Source organism: Carcharhinus amblyrhynchos, chromosome 6, assembly GCF_965287045.1.
Source record: "Carcharhinus amblyrhynchos chromosome 6, sCarAmb.v2.hapA, whole genome shotgun sequence".
In the NCBI taxonomy this organism is placed as follows: domain Eukaryota; kingdom Metazoa; phylum Chordata; class Chondrichthyes; order Carcharhiniformes; family Carcharhinidae; genus Carcharhinus; species Carcharhinus amblyrhynchos.
The window spans coordinates 127,592,005-127,619,650 of NC_137329.1; the positions used below are offsets into that span (position 1 = coordinate 127,592,005).

The 27,646-nt window shown below is 45.8% G+C and overlaps 1 protein-coding gene across 2 annotated transcripts in view; it reads right to left on the bottom strand.

Annotated features, from left to right (window-relative positions):
* The window catches only part of zdhhc17 (zDHHC palmitoyltransferase 17), a 142,775-nt gene extending 121,004 nt beyond the window's left edge, over positions 1–21,771 (bottom strand). For both annotated transcript variants that reach the window (XM_080191447.1, XM_080191446.1), the window contains exon 1: positions 21,681–21,771. In XM_080191447.1, the coding sequence (XP_080047573.1) occupies positions 21,681–21,752 (72 nt within the window). In that variant the 5' untranslated portion in view covers positions 21,753–21,771. The remainder of the gene's footprint in view (positions 1–21,680) is intronic.
* Positions 21,772–27,646: the final 5,875 nt, after the last annotated feature.

Sequence of the window (27,646 nt, forward strand, 5' to 3'; positions counted from 1 at the left end):
TCTCCTTAATCTCCTACTCCCCAATTTTTGTAAATTTACTTATCAGACCACCTACATTGTCCTCCAAATCATTTATATTATGAACAGAGGCCCCAGCGCTGATCTTTGTGGAACATCGCTTGTCACAGACCTCCAGTTAGAAAGTACCATTGCACCGCTACTCTGCTTTCTATGCCCAAAACCAGTTGTGTCCCTCTTACCAGCTCATCTCGGACCCATGTGACTTCACCTTCTGTATCAACCTATGAGGAACCTCAAAGAACTGGTTCTCAATTGACACATCTGGATAAATATTGGTTAAATTAATAAATTATATCATTCCTTCACCATCATCGGATCAAAGCCCTTCCAAATAGCAGTGGTGTACCTCCACCACATGGAGTGCAGAGGTTCAGGAAGGCAGCTCACCATCATTTTCTCAATGAAGGACAATTAAGGATGGGCAACAAATGTTAATTTGTCAGTGATACCCACACTGCATGAAAGTTTTTTTTAAAATACTCCAGTATCGGAAATGTTGAAACGCCCTTCAGAAAAGTTTCAACACTCCTAACCTCAAACTAACAAAAGCGGAATTTTCCAGTTATATTGAAACCTCAAGACTTAAAATGAAAGCTCTGCACTTCCACAAGACTATTTCCTCTCTTGCGACATTTATTTCTTCTTTAAATATGCTACATGGCAATACATAACTGCCAATATTAATATGCTTCCCAAGCAGCACGGTGGCACAGTGATTAGCACTGCTGCTTTACAGTGCCAGGGTCCCAGGTTCGAATCCAGTTTTGAGTGACTATCTGTGTGGAGTCTGCGCATTCTTCCAGTGTCTGCGTGGTTTCTTCAGGATGCTTATGTTTCTTCCCACAGTCCAAAGATGTCCAGGTTAGGTGGACTGGCCATGCTAAATTGCTGATTTGTGTCTAAAGACATGTAGATTAGGAGGATTAGTGGGTTAGAGTAGGGGGCAGACCTCAGTAAGATCCTGTCAGAGGGTCAGTGCAGACTCGATGGGCTGAATGGCCTCCTTCTGCACTGTGGGGATTCTATGATTCCCTTTCCTTAGCGAAAGCCTTCGGAGGAGCAAGGTACTTTTATCTTCAAACACGATTTGACTTTATTTCTTGTCACATATATTGGGATACAGTGAAAAGTGTTGTTTCTTGCACGCTATACAAACAAAGCATACCATTCATACAGAAGGTAACAAGAGTGCAGAATGTAGTGTTACAGTCATAGCTAGGTGTAGAAAAAAATCAACTTAATGCAAGGTAAGTCCATTCAAAAGTCTGATGGCAGCAGGGAAGAAGCTGCTCGAGTCAGTTCCGTATATTTTTCCTGACGAAAGTAGGTGGAAGAGAGTACGCTCAGGGTGCGTGGGGTCCTTGATTCTGCTGGTTGCTTTTCCAAGGCAGCGGGAAGTACAGACAGAATCAATGGATGGGAGGCTGGTTTGCGTGATGAACTGGGTGACACCCACAACCCTTTGTGGTTTCTTGTGGTCTTTGTCAGAGCAGGAACCATACCAAGCTGTGATACAACCAGAAAGAATGCTTTCTATGGGGGCATCTTTAAGAATTGGTGAGAATTGTAGCAGACATTTAAAGTTACCATTTTGAAGTTGAAAGTTCAGGGGAAGTGATAGCCTAGTGGTATTAATTGCTAGTCTATTAATCCAGAAACTCAGTTAATGTTCTGGGGACCCAGGATCGAATCCCACCACAGCAGATGGTGGAATTTGAAATCAATAAAAAATACCTGGAATTAAGAATCTACTGATAACCATGAAACCATTGTCGATGTTGTAAAAACCCACCTGGTTCACTAATGTCCTTTAAGAAGGAAATCGTTGTTCCCTGTTTAGTCCATAAGTGACTCCAGAGCATCGGGAAACTAGAGATGGGTAATAAATGCTGACCAGCCATTGACATCCATGTCTCACGAATTAATAAAAAAAGCCCTGTGCTGATTATAGCAACAGAGCCCAAAACAGAGATAGAAAAAATAACTTGTTTCAACAATATCAAACTCAAATCGACTATGAAACACATAATACCACAATCTTGTCACCTAATTTCTCAGTATGATGCAAAGCCACTCTAGATAAAAGCCTGCATTTTCTGCAGTCCTGAATCATTGTTCTGAATTAACCCTCCCACCAACAACCATTTGAGCAGAACATGCAGACAAACAATTACCAGAAGTTACAGGGTCAATCTCTTTGTACGTTTTCCAGTTAGCTCCTCGGTTGTTATATCTCTCTGGCGCTGATTTAACATCCCCAATTATCAAGTTGAATATTTCCACCTTTGCACTTGTATTACTAAGATCTACAGGAACCACAAAATCTGAAACACTGATATTATTTGGAATAGAATTCAATTTATTCTAACAACTTAAAGCTTCAAAATATGCTCTCTACCACAGCCAACAGGATTAGAATTTTGTTTTAAATGAAATGGAGGGAAGAGGTTGTTGAGCTCAATGCTAAGTTCAAATGGCTGTGAAGTGTCCAATTGGAAGATGAGGTGCTGTTCCTCCAGTTTGCATTAGACTTCACTGGAACATTGCAAAAGGCCAAGGACAGAAATGCAGGCATGGGAACAAGATGGTAAGTTAAAATAGCAATCAACAGGAAGGTCAGGGTCTTGCTTATGGACAGAGAAGGTGTTCTGCAAAACACATAAGAAGTCTCACAACACCAGATTAAAGTCCAACAGGTTTATTTGGTAGCAAAAGCCACGAGCTTTCAGAGCCCAGCTCCATCAGGTAAGTGGGATTTCTGTTCACAAACAGGGCATATAAAGACACAAACTCAATTTACAAAATAATGGTTGGAATGTGAGTCTTTACAGGTAATCAAGTCTTAAAGGTACAGACAATGTGAGTGGAGAGAGGGTTAAACACAGGTGTTTAAGAGATGTATATTATCTCCATTCAGGACAGTTAGTGAGACTCGCATTCCAACCATTATTAATTAGGGAAATTTTACAGTGACTTCATTGCAGTGTTAATGTAAGCCTTACTTGTGACACATTTCTGTCTACCCCTCTTCAGTGAGGAGCCAAGTTATTTCAAACCATTATTCCTCTCTTTACAGGTGCTACCAGAGTGCTGGAAGTTCCAGCATTTCTTGTTTTTATTGCAGATTCCAGCACTGCAGTGTTTATCTCTCGAAATCAAGCTACACAAGACTCAGTACTGAATAACTCAAGAATTATAAAATTCTCATCTTAGAATGCAAACACGATGCACAGCAAGTCATCAAAATGTGAGAAAAATTTTACTATCGCATTAAATTGCAAACAAGTTGGAGTGACGAAATACAGAACAACACTTCAATGCAGCACTGAAGGGGTACTGCACAGTAGGTGCAAATTTGGGACGAAACCTTAAACCAAATCTTGTCTGCTCCCTCGGGTGAATGCAAAAGACCCTATGGCATGATTAGAACCATCGAATCCCTACAGTGCAGAAAGAGGCCATTCTGGGAGATCAGGATATTGAATTCAATCAGCCATGGTCAAAATGAATGGCAGAGCAGGCTCGAAGGGCCAAATAGCCTACTCCTGCTTCGAGTTTCTAAGACTTGCCAAATGATTATCTCACCCAGGCCCTCTCCTCCACCCTAACCCCACACATTTTACAAATGGTTAATCCTCCTAACCTGCAGATCTTTGGGGTGTGGGAGGAAACTGGAGCACCCAGAGGAAACCCACGCAGACATGGGGAGATTGTGCAAACTCCACACAGTCACCAAAAGCCAGAATTGAACCTGGTGCCAACCACTACGCCTCTTTGTCTCTCTATTCTAGAAAATGTTTGGAGTACTTCTGGTTTCCTGGCCATTATTTATCCCTCAACCAACATCATTAAAGCAAACCATTATCACATCGCTGTTTGCACAATCTTGCCACTTCTCTCTTGCTGCAAACAGTTTTGGGAAATCTTAAGGTAGTGTACGGTGCGATACAAATCCATGTCTTTATATATCTGCAACCAAGAAAGAAGAGTAGATTGCACTACTTTTAAATATTTTAAGAATGTATTCTAAGAATATGTGAAAAAAAAAAGACACTAATGAGTTCACCTATTGTATTTCACCTGTCGTCGTGCTTCAAGCTTCACATTGTACTGCGGCTCTTTATTGAAACAGGTTTGCACAAAGCCTCTGCAAGCTGCTTTCCTAGTGGGAAATGGTATTTCTGAATCACATGTCCAAAACAAAGAAGAAAGTCTGATATCAAGGTGACGTTATTTGTTGGAAGCCTAGGGAGAACACGAGATCCAGCGAAACCTGCATTTCCCCGGATGCAGTGGCACGATTCAAAACAAAGACTGTTGGGTAGGTAAGCTGTATCACTGGGAGTGATGTGCCACTTGATCAGATACTCAGGTCCAGTGAGAGATCAGCAATAAATACACTTCCGATTACTCCAGCCAGAGCATCATTAAGAGGATGCCAACAACTCCAATGCCAATTGTAATTTTTAAGTTGTGACTGTGCCTAAGTCAGCAAATGAAAATGCTCAAATAAAAATGCAATTTTCGACAAAATAGATCTTTTTCCATGTTCTAAACAATATAACCAAATGATGAACACGATGTCGTCTTACTGTGCAAAACATACATCGGGGTTCTCAAGCTTTATCCTTCTAAGCTGTTAGTTACACAGGCTTTGTGACAAACTCTGTGTGTAAAATTTAGTTATACAACTAAACATAGCTTTTTTCTCCCACTCACAGCAAGATTAGTCCTAATCTCCACTGCAGTGACTGAGGAAGGTTGGAAGTGAGATGAGAGCAACTGACAAGCTTTTGTAGCCAGACAGGGTTGTCAGACACACTGATGATATAAGAGGAGAAATTCCTCTTTATAGATACACTTTGGTGGATAACAATATACTGCTGTTTAAATTCAGATAGCGGACAATTTGGAAAACAATCTTGAAATAATTCATCAGCATTGGGGCATTCAACAACGAATTTCATGAGTATGAAACAATCCTACAATGCCTCTAACATGCAGAGTTATACTTTAGATTTAGTACAATGATATCATATATACATCTACGTGTATGTATAGAATACACACACTAAGTCTATTAGCCAATGAGTCAATGTTCAATCACATGAACCCAACCTTTTGGTTAATAGGAAATTTGAGATGCAATTTTATTTTTCCATCACACCATGTTAGCAATAAGCAAATGCAGAATAAGATCTGAAGCAAGCCAGAAACCCCAGCAATACTGACACCCTGCCCCCACAGTATAAAAAGGAAAGTCTCCTGACTCTCTCTTTTGTTATCACCACTCCTCACCAAAGAGCTGACTTTTGAACACTGCTCATGATAACCTCAACTTTCACCTTGTTGGCTTAGTCTTGGTAAATCACTCTGCACTCACCTCTCAGTGACACCACACCTAAAACATCCTTTGAATTCACTTTGCCTGCGCTGATTGGACAGGATACTGCAATATCTCAGAAGAGATAGGTGAGGCGTTGAATGAATACTTTTCTTCAGTGTCCACTAAGGACAGGGGCCATTGATTAGGGATAGTCAGCATGGTTTTGTGAGGGGTTGGTCGTGCCTCACAAATATTGTCGAGTTTTTTCAAGAAGTGACCAAAGAGGTGGATAAGGGTAAGGCAGTTGACGTGGTATACATGGATTTTAGCAAAGCGTTTGATAAGGTTCCCCATGGTGGCTACTGCAGAAAATGCAGATGCATGAGATTGAGGGTGATTTAGCAGTTTGGATCAGGAACTGGCTAGCTGATAGAAGACAGAGGGCGGTGGTTGACGGGAAATATTCAACCTGGAGTTCAGTTACAAGTGGTGTACCTCAAGGATCTGTTTTGGGGCCACTGCTGTTTGTCATTTTTATAAATGACCTAGATGAGGGTGTAGAAGGATGGATTAGTAAATTTGCTGACGACATCAAACTCAGAGGAGTTGTAGACAGTGAGGTTGGATGTTACAGTTTGCAGAGGGACATAGATAAGCTGCAGAGCTGGGCCGAGAGGTGGCAGATGGAGTTTAATGTGGAAAAGTGTGAGGTGATTCACTTTGGTAAGAATAACAGGAGTACAGAATATAGGGCTAATAGAAGGACTCTTGGTAGTGTCAACGAGCAGAGAGATGTGCATACATCCCTGAAAGTTGGCACCCAGGTTGATAAGGTTGTTAAGAAGGCGTACGGTGTGTTAGCTTTTATTGATAGGGGGATTGAATTTCAGAGCTGTGAGGTCACGTTGCAACTGTACAAAACTCTGGTGCGGCCGCACTTGGAGTATTGTGTACAGTTCTGGTCGCCACATTATAAGAAAGATGTGGAGGCATTGGAAAGGGTGCAGAGGACGTTTACCAGGATGTTGCCTGGTATGGTGGGAAAGTCTTATGAGGAAAGGCTGAGGGACTTGAGATTGTTTTTGTTAGAAAGAAGGTGGTTGAGAGGTGACCTGATTGAGGCATACAAGATGATCAGAGGGTGAGATAGGGTGGATAGTGAGAGCCTTTTTCCTCAGATGGTAATGGCTAACATGAGGGGACATAGCTTTAAATTAAGGGGTGGTAATTATAGGACGGATGTCAGAGGGTAGTAAGGGCGTGGAATGCCCTGCCTGCAGCAGTTGTGGACTCGCCAACTCTAAGGGCGTTCAAATGATCAGTGGATAGGCATATGGATAACACTGGAATAGTTTAGGTTAGAGGGTCATCAGATTGGTTTCACTGATCGCGCAACATCGCGGGCCGAAGGGCCTGTACTGCGCCGTAATGTTCTATGTTTCTGAGGGTGAGAGTATGACACAGGCTGATAAGATGGAAGAGTAGATGTTCTGAGCAAAGATGTATTAGCAATTTTTAAAAACCTGAGGGTCGATAAATCCCCTGGCCCAGAGGGATATCTTAGGATACTTTGGGAGGCAAGAGATGGGATTGAGGAGTCTTTAGCTTTGATCTTTGGGTCCTCACTGTCCACGGGGATTATGCTAGAGGACTGGAGAGTGGCAAATGTCGTTCCTCTCTTCAAGGAAGGAAATAGGAATGAGCCTAGTAATTATAGGCCAGTTAGTCTTACTTCAGTGATCGGTAAGTTAATGGAAAAGGTCCTGTGGGATAGGATTTATGACCAAGGTGCAGCTTAATCTGGGATAGTCAGCACGGTTTTGTGAGGGGCAAGTCCTGCCTCACAAATTTGATTGAATTCTTTGAGGAGGAAACTAAGTCAACTGCTCTACCTTTGTTGACAAAGGAGGATGTGGAAGCATTGGAGAGAATGCAGAGGAGATTTACCAAAATGTTACCTGGTTTGGAGGGTAGGTCTCATGAGGAAAGGTTGAGGGAGCTGGGGCTTTTCACTTAGGAGCGGAGGAGGATGAGAGGCGACTTAATAGAGGTTTATAAGATGATGAGGGGGATAGATAGAGTGGACGTGCAGAGACTATTTCCTCAAGTGGATATAACTGTTACTAGGGGGCATAGTTATAAGATATAGGAGGGATGTCTGAGGTAGATTCTTCACTCAGAGTAGTTGGTGTGTGGAATGCACTACTTGCTGTGACAGTGGAGTCAGATACTTCAGGAACTTTCAAATGGTTATTGGACAGTCACACGGAACACACCAGAATGATCAGGAGTGGGATAGCTTGATCTTGGGTTTGGACATAGCTCAGCACAACATCAAGGGCCAAAGGGCCTGTACTGTGCTGTACTGTTCTATGTTCTACAAGAATGGACCAAAAAACATTCCAGCAGTAGTACTGAAGACTTGTGCTCCAGAACTTGCCGTTCTAATACAGCTACAATGCTGGCATCTACTTGACAACATGGAAACTTGGCCAGGTATGCCATTCACTAAAAAAGCAGGACAAATCCAACCCAGCCAATTACTGTCCCATCAGTCTATTCTTGATCATCAGTAAAATGTCGGAAAAGGTCATCAATAGTGCTGTCAAACAGCGCTTGCAACAACCTACTCACCAATACTGAGTCTGAGTTCTGCTAGGGTCAGTCAGAACATAAGAACATAAGAAATAGGAGCAGGAGTAGGCCATCCAGCCCTGCAAGCCTGCCCCGCCATTCAGTAAGATCATGGTTGATCTGAAGTGGATCAGTTCCACTTTCCCGCTTTCTCCCCATAACCCTTAATTCCCTCGTCTATCAGAAACATATCTACCCGTGACTTAAATATATTCAACGAGGTAGCCTCCACCACTTCAACAGGCAGAGAATTCCAGAGATTCACCACCCTTTGAGTGAAGAAGCTCCTCCTCAATTCTGATCTAAACTGCTGCCCCCCACCCCCCCTTATTTTGAGGCTGTGCCCTCTAGTCCTGCTATCCTTTCTAATCGGGAAGAATCTCTCTACCTCTACTCTATCTATCCCTTTCATTATCTTATACGTCTCGAGAAGATCCCCCGCTCATCCTTCTAAACTCCAATGAGTACAGACCCAGTCTAGTCAATCTCTCTTCATTGGCTAACCCCCTCATCTCCGGTATCAGCCCAGTGAACCTTCTCTGCACTCCCTCCAAGGCCAATATATCCTTCCGCAAGTGCGGCGACCAAAACTGAACACAGTACTCCAGCTGCGGCCTCACCAGTACCCTGTACAGTTGCAGCAAGACCTCCCTGCTTTTATATTCTATCCCCCTCGCTATAAAGGCCAACATTCCATTCGCCTTCTTGATCACCTGCTGCACCTGCAGACTGGGTTTTTGCGACTCGTGCACAAGGACCCCCAGGTCCCTCTGCACCGTAGCATGCTGCAGTTTTTCACCCTTTAAATAATAATCCCTCCTACTATTATTTCTGCCAAAGTGGATAACCTCACACTTGCTAACATTATACTCCATCTGCCAGGTCCTCGCCCACTCAGCCTATCCAGATCTCTCTGCAGACTTTCCACACCCTCCACGCAATTTGCTTTTCCACTCATCTTCGTGCCATCAGCAAATTTCAGCTCCCTCCTCCAGATCATCTATGTAAATGGTAAACAGTTGAGGCCCCAGCACCGATCCCTGCGGCACTCCACTAGTCACCAACTGCCAACCAGAATAGTACCCATTGATACCAACTCTCTGCTTCCGATTAGACAACCAATCCTCTATCCACACTAACATCTTACCCCCAACTCCATGCACCCTAACCTTTTGCAGCAACCTTTTGTGAGGCACCTTAACAAACTCCTTTTGGAAATCTAAAAACACCACATCCACCGGTTCCCCTCTGTCTACCGCACTAGTCACATCCTCATTGAAATCCAATAAATTCGTTAAACGTGACTTCCCCTTAACAAATCTGTGCGGCGTCTGCTTGACCAAACCGTTCTTTTCTAGGTGCCTCGCTATTTCTTCTTAGACGACGGATTCTAGCATTTTTCCAACTACAGACGTTAAACTAACCGGCCTATAATTCCCTGTCAGCTCCTGACTTCATTACAGCCTTGGTTCAAACATGGACAAAAAAGCTGAACTCCAGATGAGTCAATAGGGATTAGGAGGAAAACCCTCCATTGTCTGGAATGACAGCTGTGGTCATTTGAGGTCAATAATCTTGGTTCCAGGACATCACTGCAACAGTTCCACAGGTAGTCTCTAGGCCTAACCATCTTCAGCTGTTTCATCAATGATCCTACTTCCATCATAAAGGCAGAAGTAGGAATGTTCACTAATGACTGCACAATGTTCAGCACCATTCACCACTCCTCAGATATTGAGAGATAAACAAGGAAGCTAATATCTCTTGAAATGAACAGAATATTGAATAACCAAAGGCAATACATTCTCTGTTCATTGAGGTAAGGGTCATGTATGAAACAGGATTTTTTTTTAATTGTTCGTGGGATGTAGGCATTACTGGCTGGGCCAACATTTATTGTTTAGAGGGCATTGCCATTTCAGGGGGTATGTTAAGACTACATTGCTGTGGGACTGGAGTCACATGTAATCCACTCGTGATGGGTTTTTATGACAATGGTTTCACGGTAGTCATGAGACTTTTAATCCCAGTTTTTTTTTACTGAATTCAAATTTCACCATCTGCTGTGTTAGGATTTGAACTTGGGTCCTTAGGGAATGACCTCTGTGATAAACCCACTGTGTCACCATCTCCCCTAAAACTCTCCATTTCAGAAGTGCTGTTTAAACATCAGACCCTCCTTGCTCAACTACAGCACAATTAAAAGCTCCCTCCATGTTGCACAAACATACCTCATCCTCCATTGCAAAAGATGACCTTCCTGCACCAGTGTGCTCTGTGAGGCTGTCCAAAGAAACATTCAATCAGCATCCAGATGTTCCTAATGCAGGTCAATGTTGCATTGGGAGATCCATTCTGCAATTCCAGAGGGGAATTGTCCAAAATCAATGCAGCAAGAAATCCGAGAACGAGAAGAAATTTTCAGTCTCGATTTCTGAGTGACAGAGACTCTGAAAGTCAATGTCTAACCCATTGTGTTATGTCTCCAACCTTGCATTCTTTCAATAGTACATTACAATAAAGTTCAATTGAAGTGAACAATGGATAAAACACTATGAACAAATACTTCAGCTCATTTTTCAAAGAATCCTGCGCTCTTTGGATTGCTTGAACAGTTCCACAGCATCCAGGGGTCCTTTCTTCATCTGTATATACAGACCAAGATGGGGAGGAGACTGCATTGTAGCCAAGCTTCTCAGCCCCATCCAAACATGAGTGGCAACTGACTCTTAGAGGTCAAAAGTCAGCAGGGACAAAAGGGCTGTATACGAATTATAGCTTTTCTGGCACCGTGCTCACGATCAACAGACTCTGCACACAGTGAGTTGAACACAGGACATCATAATATCATGAAAGACTTCCATTTATAAATGACCTTACACAATGTCATGACATCTCAAAGGGCTTCCCAGCCTTTGAACTACTATGGAATTGTGGTCACTGACGTCAAGTAAGAAATACAGCAGTCAATTTACACGTAGCAAGTTCCCACAAACAATAAATAAATGGCCAGATAATTCATTTCAGTTGACGGTTGAGGGAAAAATTTCAGATGAGAGCCCCAGGCTTATCTTTGAGTAAGGGCATGGAATCTCCTACACCAATCTGAGGTGGCATACAAAGCCACAGTTGTATTATTCAACAGATAAATGTATAGAAATTACAAAAGGCTATGAACACAGCCCAATCCATCATGTAAACAAGCCTCACATCCATTGACTCTGTCTACACCTCCCGCTGCCTCGACAAAGCGGCCAGCATAATTAAGGACTCCACATACCCTGGACATCCTCTCTTCCACCTTGTTTCACCAGGAAGATGATAGAAAAGTTTGAGGTCATGTACCAACCGACTCAAGAACAGCTTCTTCCGTGCTGCTGTCAGACTTTTGAATGGGCCTACCTTGTATTAGAACATAGAACATTACAGCGCAGAACAGGCCCTTCGGCCCACAATGTTGCGCCGACCAGCTTTTAAAAAAAAACAACACTAACCCACTAATCTAAACCAATCCCATTTCGTCCATAAACCTATCCACAGATCTCTTAAACGCCCCCAAACTAGGCGCATTTACAACTGCAGCTGGCAGGGCATTCCAGTCCCTCACCACCCTCTGGGTAAAGAACCTACCCCTGACATCAGTCCTATAACTACCCCCCCTTAATTTAAAGCCGTGCCCCCTCGTGCTAGCTTTCTCCATCCTAGGAAAAAGGCTATCACTATCCACCCTGCCTAAACCTCTAATCATCTTATATGTTTCAATAAGATCCCCTCTTAGCCGCCTTCTTTCCAGCGAAAACAACCCCAAATCTCTCAGTCTCTCCTCATAGGATCTCCCCTCCATACCAGGCAACATCCTGGTAAACCTCCTCTGCACCCTCTCCAAAGCCTCTACATCCTTCCTGTAATGTGGGGACCAGAACTGCACACAATACTCCAAGTGCGGCCGCACCAGAGTTGTGTACAGTTGCATCATGACGCTGCGACTCCTAAATTCAATCCCCCTACCAATAAACGCCAAGACACCGTATGCCTTCTTAACAACCTTATCTACTTGATTCCCAACTTTCAGGGATCTATGTATACATACACCTAGATCCCTCTGCTCCTCCACACTATTCAAAGTCCTCCCGTTAGCCCTATACTCAACACATCTGTTATTCCTACCGAAATGAATTACCTCACACTTCTCCACATTAAACTCCATCCGCCACCTCGCGGCCCAGCTCTGCAACCTTTCTAAGTCACCCTGCAAACTATGACACCCTTCCTCACAATCTACCACACCTCCGACTTTGGTGTCATCAGCAAACTTACTAATCCACCCAACTATACCCTCATCCAGATCATTAATAAAAATTACAAACAGTAGTGGCCCTAAAACAGATCCCTGAGGCACACCACTCGTAACCGAACTCCATGACGAATATTTACCATCAAACACCACCCTCTGTCTCCTATCTGCTAGCCAATTCCTGATCCAATTACCTAGATCACCCCCAATCCCATACATCTGCATTTTCTGCAAAAGCCTACCATGGTGAACCTTATCAAACGCCTTACTAAAATCCATATACACCACATCAACTGCCTTACCCCTATCCACCTCTTTGGTCACTTTCTCAAAGAACTCGATAAGGTTAGTAAGGCACGACCTACCCGCTACAAAACCATGCTGACTGTCTCTAATCAAGAAAGATCAACTTAATCTATTAAGTTGATCTTTCTCTACACCCCAGCTATGACTATAACACTACATTCTGCACTCTCTCCTTTCCTTCTCAATGAGTGGTATGTTTTGTCTGTACAGAGCAAGAAACAATATTTTTCACTGTATCCCAATATGTGACAATAATAAAATCAAATCAAATAAGGGGAGACGTGATGGTGATAATGTCACTGGACTAGTAATCCCGAGAGCCAAGCTAATGCTCTGATGAAGCAAATTCAAATTCATTTTATAATCTGAAATTGATAAGCTAGTCTTTGCATGCCTTCAGTGGTAGCTGTTGACGGGGCAAACTCGAAGGGCATTTTCTGCTCTGTGACTATGACTCTAATAGTGACCTTTAAACCATTGTTGTAAAAACTCATCTTTTTGGGAAAGAAATATGCTGCCGTTACCTTCAATATTCCGTCTATACCACACGTCTGCAATTGACCCGAGCGCACCAGTCACTCGGGTGCAAGCATGATATATACATTAACGGTTTGGAAGGAGGAACTGAAGGCACTGTTGCTCAGTTTGTAGATGATACAAAGATATGTAGAGGACAGATAGTATTGAGGAAGCAGAGGGACTGCAGAAGGACTTGGACAGGTTAGGAGAATGGGCAAAGAAATGGCAGATGGGATACGTGGAAAAGTGTGAGGTTCTGCACTTTGGAAGGAGGAATGGAGACATGAACTAAATGGGGAAATGCTTCGGAAATCGGAAACACAAAGGGACTTGGGAGTCCTTGTTCAAGATTCTCTTCAAGTTAATGTGCAGGTTCAGTCGGCAGTTCGGAAGGTAAATTCTATGTCAGCATTCATGTCGAGAGGGCTAGAATACAAGAGGAGGGATGTATTTCGGAGGCTGTATAAGACTCTGCTCAGACCCCATTGTCTGACCATTTGGAGTATCATAAACAGTTTTGGGCTCCCTATCTAAGGAAGGATGTGCTGGCCTTAGGAAGGGTCTAAAGGACGCCCACAAGAATGGTCCCTGAAATTAAAAGCTTGTCTTATGAGGAACAGTTGAAGACTCTGGGTCTGTACTCAGAGTTTAGAAGAATGAGAGAGGATCTTATTGAAACTTATGGAATACTGAGCAAGGACCTCACCAAGTGGCCTAATTCTGCTCCTATGTCTTATCATAAACACAGTAAGAAGCCTCCCAATACCAAGTTAAAGTCCAACAGGTTTATTTGGTGCCAAAAGCCATTAGCTTTCGGAGCGCTGTTCCTTTGTCAGCTAAGTGGGATTTCTGTTCACAAACAGGGCATATGAAGACAAACTCAACTTACAAAAATAATGGTTGGAATGCGAGTCTTTACAGCTAATCAAGTCTTAAAGATACAGACAAAGTAAGTGGAGAGAGTGTTCAGCACAGGTTCAAGAGATGCGTATTGTCTCCAGACAGAACAGTTAGTGAGACTGAGCAGAGACTTTGCCACCTCCTGATCAATGATAGAAAGCACTTGCTGAAGTTTTTGTTTAGGAATGTCTCGAGGCAAATAAAGCATGCCTACATGCTTGGACTCTGTATTTCAGTTGGCAGTACAACTTTCCTTAAAGATCACAAATTGGTTTTGAAAGCAGTTGTGGTTAAGTATTTTCTTCTAGATCTGCCAGCGAATGAATGAGAGTTTGCTGATGCACAGCCAGTGCTGCTCGTTCACATAACTGTCTGTTTATGATAATATGATGTGGAGATGCTGGCGTTGGACTGGGGTAAACACAATAAGAAGTCTCACAAAACCAGGTTAAAGTCCAACAGGTTTATTTGGTAGCAAAAGCCACTAGTTTTCAGAGCGCTGCTCCTTCGTCAGGTAAGTGGGAGTTCTGTTCACAAGCAGGGCATACGAAGACAATATTCAAAATAATGGTTAGAATGTGAGTCTTTACACATAATCAAGTCTTAAAGGTACACATAAATGTGAGTGGAGAGAGTGTTAAGCACAGGCTAAAGAGATGTGTATTGTCTTCAGGCAGAACAGTTAGTGAGATTTTGCAAGCCCAGGCAAGTCATGGGGCTTACAGATAGTGTGACATGAACCCAAGGTCCCAGTTGAGGCCGTCCTCATGTGTGCGGAACTTGGCTATCAGTCTCTGCTCAGTCTCACTAACTGTTCTGTCTGGAGACAACACGCATCTCTTGAACCTGTGCTGAACACTCTCTCCACTTACATTGTCAGTATCTTTAAGACTTGATTAGCTGTAAAGACTCGCATTCCAACCATTATTTTTGTAAATTGAACGTGTCTTCACCTGCCCTGTTTGTGAACAGAAATCCCACTTAGCTGACAAAGGAGCAGCGCTCCGAAAGCTAATGGCTTTTGCTACCAAATAAACCTATTGGACTTTAACCTGGTTTTGTGAGACTTCTTATTGTATTTACCCCAGTCCAACACCGGCATCTCCACATCATATTATCATAAACAGACAGTTATGTGAATGAGCAGCACTGGCTGTGCATCAGCAAACTCTCATTCATTCGCTGGCAGATCTAGAAGAAAATACTTAACCACAACTGCTTTCAAAACCAATTTGTGATCTTTAAGGAAAGTTGTACTGCCAACTGAAATACAGAGTCCAAGCATGTAGGCATGCTTTATTTGCCTCGAGACATTCCTAAACAAAAACTTCAGCAAGTGCTTTCTATCATTGATCAGGAGGTGGCAAAGAACTGAACATTTGCATGGCAATCATTTAATTGTATAATCACATGACACAGGAGATGCTACGTATTTGTAGCGATGACTGATGACTATTTTGATATATACAACTCTAATATTTTGTTTCTCCTTCAACGAAAGTTTGAGTTAAAGGCTTTAAGATATCTAGTACACTGCACTCATTTGGCAACGTCAATGAACAAGATGATTTGGGAAGGTAAACCAGAAATTATACCTCGCTGATCATCTTTCAACTTTGCTTGCCTCAAAGTGAGGGTTCCTCATGCCTCATGCCTTGGATTAGTAAATTTGCTGATGACACCAAAGTCGGAGGTGTGGTAGATTGTGAGGAAGGGTGTCATAGTTTGCAGGGAGACTTAGACAGGTTGCAGAACTGGGCCAAGAGGTGGCGGATGGAGTTTAATGTGGTGAAGTGTGAGGTGATTCACTTTGGTAGGAATAACAGATGTGTTGAGTATAGGGCTAACGGGAGGACTTTGAATAGTGTGGATGAACAGAGGGATCTAGGTGTATGTGTACATAGATCCCTGAAAGTTGGGAATCAAGTAGATAAGGTTGTTAAGAAGGCATACGGTGTCTTGGCGTTTATTGGTAGGGGGATTGAATTTAGGAGTCGCAGCGTCATGTTGCAACTGTACAAAACTCTGGTGCGGCCGCACTTGGGAGTATTGTGTGCAGTTCTGGTCCCCACACTACAGGAAGGATGTGGAGGCTTGAGAGGGTGCAGAGGAGGTTTACCAGGATGTTGCCTGGTATGGAGGGGAGGTCCTATGAGGAGAGACTGAGGGATTTGGGGTTGTTTTCGCTAGAAAGAAGGCGGCTAAGAGGGGATCTTATTGAAACATATAAGATGATTAGAGGTTTAGATAGGGTGGATAGTGATAGCCTTTTTCCTCGGATGGAGAAAGCTAGTACGAGGGGGCATGGCTTTAAATTAAGGGAGGGGTAGTTATAGGACGGATGTCAGGGGTAGGTTCTTTACCCAGAGGGTGGTGAGGGATTGGAATGCCCTGCCTGCTGCAGTTGTAAATGCGCCTAGTTTGGGGGCGTTTAAGAGATCTGTGGATAGGTTTATGGACGAAAAGGGATTGGTTTAGATTAGTGGGTCATTGTTTTTTTTAACTGGTCGGCGCAACATCGTGGGCCGAAGGGCCTGTTCTGCGCTGTAATGTTCTATGTTCAAGTTGCAGTAACTGAGTTACATAACCTTTTCTCGAGGTCATTAACTGCTTCCAGCCAAAGAAACTCATGGGATGTCATGAATCTAAGCTCCTGCATTTAACTGGGAGAAGGGGTCAGGTTCCCACACACAGTGTCATCTATGGATGTAAATAAACGTAAGAACATAAGAAATAGGAGCAGGAGTAGGCCATCTAGCCCTTCAAGCCTGCCCTGCCATTCAATAAGATCATGGCTGATCTGAAGTGGATCAGTTCCACATTCCCACCCTCTCCCCATAACTCTTAATCCCCTTGCCTATCAAAAACCTATCTACCCGCGTCTTAAATATATTTAGTGAGGCAGCTTCCACCACTTCAACGGGCAGAGAATTCCAGAGATTCACCACCCTTTGAGTGAAGAAGTTTCTCCTCAACTCCGTTCTAAACTGCGCCCCCCCTTTATCTTGAGGCTGTGCCCTCTAGTCCTACTGTCGTTTCTGAGCGGGAAGAGCCTCTCCACCTCTATCCTATCCATCATCTTATATGTCTCAATGAGATCTCCCCTCATTCTTCTAAACTCTAACGAGTACAAGCCTAGCTTATTCAGCCTCTCCTCATAGTTCAACCCCCTCAACTCCGGTATCAGCCTAGTAAACCTCCTCTGCACTCCCTCCAAGGCCAAAATATCTTTGCGTAAGTGCAGCGACCAAAACTGCACACAGTACTCCAGCTGCGGCCTCACCAGTGCCCTATACAGTTGCAGCAAGACCTCCCTACTCTTATATTCAATCCCCCTCGCTATGAAGGCCAGCATCCCATTCGCCTCCCTGACCACCTGCTGCACCTGCAGGCTGGGTTTTCGCGACTCATGCACAAGGACCCCGAGGTCCCTCTGCACCGTCGCATGCTGCAGTTTTTCACCATGTAAGTAATAGTCCTTCCTACCATTATTCCTACCAAAGTGGACAACTTCACACTTGCTAACATTAAATTCCATTTGCCAGTTCCTGGCCCATTCGCCCAGCCTATCTAGATCCTTCTGCAGACTTTCCACACAGAAAGGATGATGTAGAGTTTCCACCAGTCATTGTTATAATTGAGTAAACAGTGTCACCAGTGGCCAGGCTCACCACGAGTAAAACCTTCATGATTATAAAGAATTGGCAGAAAAATTGTCATGAGAAATAGGAATATGATTCCCTGAAGTTCACATATCCATCCAGTTCACATCTCTTGTGGGAAGAAAGTCACCTCCCACAAACTGCGTGGTACACACACTCACTTCCACAGTAAACATCTGGGCAACGGTGGACATTTATATTTTCAGAGAAGTGACATGAGGCAATGTATAGAACTGAAAAGCACTGAATTGGTCCCTGGCTCACAAAATGTCCAGAATGTATCTGGAAGTAAATCTACATTATGCAATTACCCAACAAGCCATTAGAACCTTCGCAAAATTCAAATTTTAAAATCAAAGAAAAAAGACAGTTGGACAGTCCTAATGGAAGGTACAAACCCAGCTCCCTTGCTGAATTATTTTCCAGTGGGTGTTTTTGACAACTAGGACAAAATAATTACAAATCATAAAAGGACATAAGAACATAAGAAATAGGAGCAGGAGTAGGCCATCTAGCCCTTCGAGCCTGCCCCACCATTCAATAAGATCATGGCTGATCTGTCGTGGCTCAGTTCCACTTTCCCGCCCTCTCCCCATAACCCTTAATCCCCTCTCTTATCAAAAACCCATCAACCCGCGTCTTAAAAATATTTAGCGAGGCAGCCTCCACCACTTCAACGGGCAGAGAATTCCAGAGATTCACTACCCTTTGAGTGAAGAAGTTCCTCCTCAACTCCGTTCTAAACCGCCCCCCTTTTATCTTGAGGCTGTGCCCCCTAGTCCTACTGTCTTTTTTTGAGCGGGAAGAGTCTCTCCACCTCTATCCTATCCATCCCATTCATCGTCTTATATGTCTCAATGAGATCTCCCCTCATTCTTCTAAACTCCAACGAGTACAAGCCTAGTTTATTCAGCCTCTCCTCATAGCTCAATCCCCTCAACTCCGGTATCAGCCTAGTAAACCTCCTCTGCACTCCCTCCAAGGCCAAAATATCTTTGCGCAGGTGCGGCGCCCAAAACTGCACACAGTACTCCAGCTGCGGCCTCACCAATGCCCTATACAGCTGCAGCAAGACCTCCCTACTTTTATATTCAATCCCCCTCGCTATGAAGGCCAGCATCCCATTCGCCTTCCTGACCACCTGCTGCACCTGCAAGCTGGGTTTTTGCGACTCATGCACAAGGACCCCGAGGTCCCTCTGCACCATCGCCTGCTGCAGTTTTTCCCCACGTAAGTAATAGTCCTTCCTACCATTATTCCTACCAAAGTGGACCACCTCACACTTGCCAACATTAAATTCCATTTGCCATTTCCTGGCCCATTCGCCCAGCCTATCTAGATCCTTCTGCAGACTCTCCACACCCTCCGCAGAATTTGCCGTTCCCCCAATCTTGGTGTCATCAGCAAATTTCGACACCCTACACTCGGTTCCCTCCTCCAGATCATCTATATAAATGGTAAAAAGCTGAGGCCCCAGCACCGACCCCTGGGGCACTCCACTAGTCACCATCCGCCAATCCAAATAGCACCCGTTGACCCCCACTCTCTGCCTCCTATTTGACAACCAATCCTCTATCCACGCTAACACCCTACCCCCAACTCCATGTCCCCGGACCTTCTGCAATAACCTCGTGTGAGGTACTTTGTCAAACGCCTTCTGAAAATCCAGAAAGACCACATCCACCGGCTCTCCTCTATCCACTGCCCTAGACACATCCTCATAGAACTCCAGTAAATTTGTCAGACACGACTTCCCTTCAATGAAACCATGCTGCGTCTGCTCTATCAAGCAATTCCCTTCAAGATGCCTCGCAATTTCCTCCTTAATGACAGATTCTAACATTTTACCTACCACAGACGTTAAACTAACCGGCCTATAATTCCCCGCCTTTTGCCTGGCACCCTTCTTAAACAATGGCGTAACATTAGCCGTTTTCCAATCTTCCGGCACTTCCCCGGAATCCAGCGACGTCTGGAAAATAACCACCAAGGCATCCACTATCACCTCCGCCATTTCTTTCAGAACCCTCGGATGCATTCCATCCGGTCCTGGGGACTTGTCCACAATCAGCCCCTCCAGTCTGTCGAGCACCGCCTCTCTAGTAACAGTAATGTCATTGAGATCCTCCAGTCCTACCACCTTTCCATCGCTAACACCCGGCAAATTATTCACGTCCTCCTCCGTGAAGACAGAAACAAAAAAGTTATTCAATACCTTAGCCATATCCCCATCCTCTACCACTAGGTCCCCTTTCTCATCCTCTAAAGGACCAACGTTCACCCTAGCCAGCCTCTTCCTTTTTATATAAGGGGCGGACATCTCCTTCACACTCAGCTCCAGTTTATCTGCACTCACTCCTTCAAATGTACATGCAACCCAAAACAATTGACTTGTCTCCACTAGAAAACTGCATCAACCACTGGTCTCAGAATCAAGTTCAACCAAACCTTCAGCAAATAATTGCACAAAAAAAGTTTCAGATTACGGGATACAAGCAACATTGGCCCTTTCAATCCAGGGGACAGTGAAGGAAGGAGTGGTGCCAAAGTTAAGCAAGGGGGTGAGAGGGGGAAGCTGGAACGGGGGATGGGGCTGAGAGGGGGAAGCTGGAACGGGGGATGGGGCTGAGAGGGGGAAGCTGGAACGGGGGATGGGGCTGAGAGGGGGAAGCTGGAACGGGGGATGGGGCTGAGAGGGGGAAGCTGGAACGGGGGATGGGGCTGAGAGGGGGAAGCTGGAACGGGGGATGGGGCTGAGAGGGGGAAGCTGGAACGGGGGATGGGGCTGAGAGGGGGAAGCTGGAACGGGGGATGGGGCTGAGAGGGGGAAGCTGGAACGGGGGATGGGGCTGAGAGGGGGAAGCTGGAACGGGGGATGGGGCTGAGAGGGGGAAGCTGGAACGGGGGATGGGGCTGAGAGGGGGAAGCTGGAACGGGGGATGGGGCTGAGAGGGGGAAGCTGGAACGGGGGATGGGGCTGAGAGGGGGAAGCTGGAACGGGGGATGGGGCTGAGAGGGGGAAGCTGGAACGGGGGATGGGGCTGAGAGGGGGAAACTGGAACGGGGGATGGGGCTGAGAGGGGGAAGCTGGAACGGGGGATGGGGGTGAGAGGGGGAAGCTGGAACGGGGGATGGGGGTGAGAGGGGGAAGCTGGAACGGGGGATGGGGGTGAGGGGGGAAGCTGGAACGGGGGATGGGGGTGAGAGGGGGAAGCTGGAACGGGGGATGGGGGTGAGAGGGGGAAGCTGGAACGGGGGATGGGGGTGAGAGGGGGAAGCTGGAACGGGGGATGGGGGTGAGAGGGGGAAGCTGGAACGGGGGATGGGGGTGAGGGGGGAAGCTGGAACGGGGGATGGGGGTGAGAGGGGGAAGCTGGAACGGGGGATGGGGGTGAGAGGGGGAAGCTGGAACGGGGGATGGGGGTGAGAGGGGGAAGCTGGAACGGGGGATGGGGGTGAGAGGGGGAAGCTGGAACGGGGGATGGGGGTGAGAGGGGGAAGCTGGAACGGGGGATGGGGGTGAGAGGGGGAAGCTGGAACGGGGGATGGGGGTGAGAGGGGGAAGCTGGAACGGGGGATGGGGGTGAGAGGGGGAAGCTGGAACGGGGGATGGGGGTGAGAGGGGGAAGCTGGAACGGGGGATGGGGGTGAGAGGGGGAAGCTGGAACGGGGGATGGGGGTGAGAGGGGGAAGCTGGAACGGGGGATGGGGGTGAGAGGGGGAAGCTGGAACGGGGGATGGGGATGAGGGGGGAAGCTGGAACAGGGAGCTGGGGGGGGTGGCGGTGTGTGGAGGGGGGGTGGTGGTGGTGTGTGGAGGGGGGGTGGAGGGGGTGGGGACAGCTGAAGAGGGGGTGGGGGTGAAGGGGAAGCTGGGGGGTGGGGGTGGGGGGGGAAACTGAGGGGGGGGTGGGGGGGAAACTGAGGGGGGGGTCGGGGGGGAAGCTGGGGGGGGGTGGGGGGAGGGGAGGGGAGGGGGGAGCTGACGGGGTGGGGGGAGGTGCAGGCCCCGCTCTCACCTCGGGGTGAAGCCCCGGGACACAGCCCGGCTCCTGCTCCAGCTCCGGATCCTCCCGGTGAAGCTCCGCCATCTTCAGCCACCGCGCTGCATTGTGGGATACTGGCGCCGCACTCCAGCCAGAAAATGGATAACAGAGAACGGGAATCTATCGATACGGGCTGGCTAATCGATCACCGGGGATCGATCTCTCCTGATGCTGACAATTCAGTCTGCCTGGAGCTGCCTCAAGACAGGGCTTTTCCACAATTATCAGCAATTTATTGCATAATAAACCCCTTTTGTAGTAAATCATTGCAACATGCCTGCTTTCTGAAGCAGAAACCTTGAATTGCAGCATTTAATGTCCCTGCAGTTGCTCTCTGGCCATTCTGCAATGTGAGAAGTTTCACAACACCAACCAGTTAAAGTCCAATAGGTTTATTTGGTAGCAAAAGCCACAGGCTTTTGGAGCACTGCTCCTTCCTCAGGTAAGTGAGGACTTGTGTTCACAAACAGAGCATATAAAGACACAAACTCAATTTACAAGATACTGGTTGGATTGCAAGTCTTTACAGGTATAATGTGAGTGGAGAGAGGGTTAAGCACAGGTTAAAGAGATGTGTAATATCTCCAGACAGGACAGTTAGTGAGATTTTGCAAGCCCAGGCAAGTCACGGGGTTACAGATAGTGCGACGTGAACCGAAGATCCCGATTGAGACCGTCCTCCTGTGTGCAGAACTTGGCTATCAGACCCTGCTCAACGATTCTGTGCTGTCGTGTGTTGTGAAGGCCGCCTTGGAGAACGCTTACCTGAAGATCAGAGGCCGAATGCCCGTGACCGCTGAAGTGTCCCCAACAAGAGGAGAATGCTGTTGCCTGGTCATGTCGAGTGGTGTTCATTCATCTGTTGTCGTAGCGTCTGCATGGTCTCCCCATGTACCTGGTGGAAGGCAAGAAGTGCGGGTGTAGGATGGCCTTGGCAAGATGTTTGTCTTCATCAATGACATGTTGAAGACATTGATGAAGATGAACATCTTATCAAGGCCATCCCCACACTCCCACTTCTTGCCTTCAAACAACCGCACAACCTCAGACCATTGTCCACAGCAAACTACCCAGCCTTCAGGAAAACGGTGGTACGACACCACACAACCCTGCCATAGCAACCTCTGCAAGACGTGCCAGATCATCGACATGGATGACATCATCTCATGTGAGAACACCATCCACCAAGTACACAGCACATACTCTTGCAACTCGGCCAATGTTGCCTACCTGATACGCCGCAGGAAAGGATGTCCTGAGGCATGATACACTGGGGAGACCATGCAGACGCTACAACAACAGATGAATGAATGCAGCTCGACAATAACAATGGATGGAAAGGGATTGGTTTAGGTTAGAGGGTCATTGCTTTTTAATTGGTCGGCGCAACATCGTGGGCCGAAGGGCCTGTTCTGCGCTGTAATGTTCTATGTTCTATAACAAGGCAAGACTGTTCTCTTCCTGTTGGGGAACACTTCAGCGGTCACGGGCATTCAGCCTCTGATCTTCGGGTAAGCATTCTCCAAGGCGGCCTTCACAACACACGACAGCGCAGAGTCGCTGAGCAGAGACTGATAACCAAGTTCTGCGCACATGAGGACAGCCTCAATCAGGATCTTGGGTTCATGTCACACTATCTGTAACCCCATGACTTGCCTGGGCTTGCAAAGTCTCACTAGTTGTCCTAGCTGGAGACAATACATATCTCTTTAACTTGTGCTTAACCCTCTCTCCACTCATGTTGTCCGTACCTTTAAGACTTGATTATCTGTAAAGACTCGCATTCCAACCTTTATTTTATAAATTGAGTTTGTGTCTTTATATGCCCTGTTTGTGAACAGAACTCCCACTCACCTGACAAAGGAGCAGCACTCCGAAAGCTAGAGGCTTTTGCTACCAAATAAACCTGTTGGACTTTAACCTGGTGTTGTGAGACTTCTTATTTACCCGAGTCCAACGCCAGCATTATTCTGCAATTTCCAGACTGACCACTGACCACTTGGAGCCAGGCCTCAGCTGCTGGGCCTGCCAGTGGAAACACTGTTCCCAACCCTCCAGAATTGCCCTGGAATCTCCAGGAATTAGTCTGGACTTTGTGCGGGGTGACACAGTGGCACACTGGCTAGCCCTGCTGCCTCATAGCCCCATGGATCCCGGTTCAATTCCCGGCTTGGGGCATTGTCTATGTGGAGTCTGCATGTTCTCCCTGTGTCTGCATGGGCTTCCTTCCACAGTCCAAAGATGTGTTGTATAAGTGAGTTGGCAGTGCTAAATTGACCCTTTAGTATCCCAAGATGATTTGATTTATTATTGTCGCATGTATTAGTATACAGTGAAAAATATTATTTCTTGCGCGCTATACAGACAAAGCATACCGTTCATATAGAAAGAAATGGGAGAGTGCAGAATGTAGTGTTATAGTCATAGCTATGGTGTAGAGAAACCCTGCCACAACAATCTCTGCAAGTCGTACTGGATCATTGACACGGATGCCATCATCTCACATGAGAACACCATCCAACAGGTACACGGTACATGTTCTTGCGACTTGACCAACATTGTCTACCTGATATGCTGCAGGAAAGGATGTCCTGAGGCATGGGACATCGGTGAGACCATGCAGCCGCTACAACAACAGATGAATGGACACTGCTCGACAATCGCCAGGCAGGAGAGTTCCCTTCCAGTCGAGGAACGCTTCAGCAGTCAAGGGCATTCAGCCTCTGATCTTCAGGTAAGCGTTCTCCAAGGCAGCCTTCAAGTGACACGACAATGCAGGATCACCAACAGAAACTGATAGCCAAGTTCCGCATAGATGAGGACAGCCTTAACCGGGATCTTAGATTCATGTCACACTATCTATAACCATTTGGCCTGCGCTTGCAAAATCTTACTAACTGTCCTGGTTTGAGACAATTCACTCCTTTTTAACCTGTGACTAACCCTCTCTCCACTTGCATTGTCTGCACCTGTAAAAACTTGATTACCTATTAAGACTCGCATTCCAACCATTATCTTGCAATTGTATCTATGTCTATATATGATGTGTTTGTGAAACCTACCTGTCCACTCACCTGATGAAGGAGCAGCGCTATGTAAGCTCGTGCTACCAAATAAATGTTGGACTTTAACCTGGTATTGTGAAACTTCTTAGTGTAAAAAAAATCAACTTAGGTAGGTACATTCAAAAGTCTGATGGCAGCAGGGAAGAAGCTGTTCTTGAATCGGTTGGTACATGACCTCAGAGTCTTGTATCTCTTTCCTGATGGAAGAAGGTGGGAGAGAATGCCCGGGGTGTGTGGGGTCCTCAATTATGCTGGCTGCTTTGCTGACGCAGCAGGAAGCATAGACAGAGTCAATGGATGGGAGGCTGGTTTGTGTGATGAATTTGGATACATTTATGACCTTTTGTAGTTTCTTGCGGTCTTGGGCAGAGCAGGAGCCCAGACCAAACTATGATACAACCAGAAATAATGCTTTCTATGGTGCATCTGTAAAAGTTGGTGAGAGTCGTAGCTGACATGCCAAATTTCCTTAACCTTCTGAGAACGTAGAGGCATTGGTGGGCTTTCTTAACTTTCTTAACTGCATGGGGGGGAGCAGGACAGGTTGTTGGTGATCTGGACACCTCAAAACTTGAAGCTCTCAATCATTTCTACTTCATCCTTGTTGATGTAGACAGGGGCATGTTATCCTTTACACTTCCTGAAGTTGATGAAAATCTCCTTCATTTTGTTGACAATGGGAGAGATTATTGTTGTCGCACCAGTTCAGAGGGTGAACTGATTCTCTTTCTCACTCCTGTACTCTGTCGCATCATTGTTTGAGATCCGACCCACAAGGGTGGTGTCATCAGAAAACTTGAAAATTGAGTTGGAGGGGAATTTGGCCGTACAGTCATTGGTGTACAAGGACTTTATAGAGGGCTGAGGGCACAGCCTTGTGGGACACCAGTGTCGAGGTGCTGTTGCCTATCCTTACTAATTGTGATCTGTGAGTTAGAAAGTTCAGGATCCAGTTGCAGAAAGAGGAGCCGAGGCTCATGCTATGGAGCTTGGAGATGAATTTCATAAAAATAATGGCGTTGAAGGCTGAGCTGTAATCAATAAGTAGGAGTCTGACATAGGTGTGCAGGTTAGGGGGATTAGCAGCGTAAATACATGGGGTTATGGGGATAGGGTGGGATTGTTATCCATGAAGGCTCGATGGGTCGAATGGCTTCCTTCTGCACTGTAGGGATTCTATGAACATTAAGCGAGAAACATTAGAGGGGGCAATAAAAATGTGTTTTTGTAATATATTGAACACAGGGACTTGGAGAAAGTCTTTACAACTGATCATCCCATTGATCATTCTCAAGGACGGATAACAGGATCAATGGTGGGAGAGTCGGGAGTCAATGAAACAGGGAGTTTCATGATGGAAGATCCAGGAATGCATCTATTCAGATTTGACTGAGGAAAGTGGAGATAGACTATGTAAATGTTGTGATATCTTTGATTACCACTAATCCTAATGTTGCAGCCCTTGACAGCGGCAATGTAAACAACTGAGCAAGGCAGGAAAGTGGAGTTAATTATATTGGATTGATCAGGATCGCATTGTGTGAGAGAGTAGACTCAATGCACCGAATGGCCCCCAGGTCTTATGGTGAACCCTGGATATCGAGGGAAATACAGCTTTGGATAAAATGGAAGGCCTATTGCAAACATCAAGGATTCAAAACAGCAGAAATCCAACAGGAGTATAGAATGTGCGAGAGGGAATTCAGGTAATGAGTTCCAGCAGGGCAGGCCATTGCCCGTTACAAGGGGAACTCATATTGAACGAGCCCCTCAGGGAAATTGATCAGTCATTCCCTATGGACCTTGTGGGGGTTACCACAATCAAAAATACTCAGCACTATTTTGTTAAGGGGAGGTCATGTCTGAGCAACTTGACTGAATTGTGTGAAGTGGTGACCAGGTGTGCAGATGAATGCATTTGATGTAGTGTTCTTGGACTTCAGCAAGGCTTTTATAAGGTCCCACATGCAAGACTGATAGAAAAGAGCCCACGTGATCCAAGGGAATTTGGTAAATTGGATCCAGAATTGGCCAAGTGGCAGGAAGCAGAGGGTGATGGTAGAGGAATGTTTTTCAGACTGGAAGATTGTGTCTAGTGGGGTCCCGCAGGGATCAGTATTGGGGCCCTTGCTGTTTGTGGTTTATACAAACGATGCCTCGCAGCACTAAGGCCCTGGGCTTAATTCTGGCCATGGATCACTGCCTCTGTGGAGTTTGCATGTTCTCCCTGCATCTAGGTGGGTTTCCTCCGGGTGCTCCAGTTTCCTCCCACACTCAAAACATGTGCAAGTTAGGCCATGGTAAACTGCCTCTTAATGTCAGGGGGATTAGCAGGGTAAATAAGTGGGGTTACGGGATTAGGGCCTGGTGGGATTTTTGACAGTGCAGGCTTGATGGGACAAATGGCCTCCTTCTGCACTGTAGTGCTTCTATGATTTATCACGGAATGTAGGAAGATTAACCAGTAAGTTCGTCGATGATATAAAATTGATGGGATGGTAAATAGCAAGGAGAATAGCCTTAGATTACAAGAGGATATAGACGGGTTGGTCAGTGGCAAATGAAATTCAATCTGGATCAGTGTGAGGTGATGCATTTGGGAGGCCAAACAAGGCAAGGGGATACATGATGAAATACACGAGGACCCTGAGAAACACCGAGGATCAGAGAGTCCTTGGTGTCCATGTACACCGGTCCCTTAAGATAGCAGGATAGGTGGGTAATGTGGTTCAGAAGGCGTATGGTATACTTGGCTTTATTAGCTGAGACATAGAGTTTCCAAGCAGGGAGGTTTTGCTGGAACTGCATAAAACATTGGTTAGTTCACAGCTAGAGTATTGTGTGCAGTTCTGGAATCCACATTATAGGAGGGAT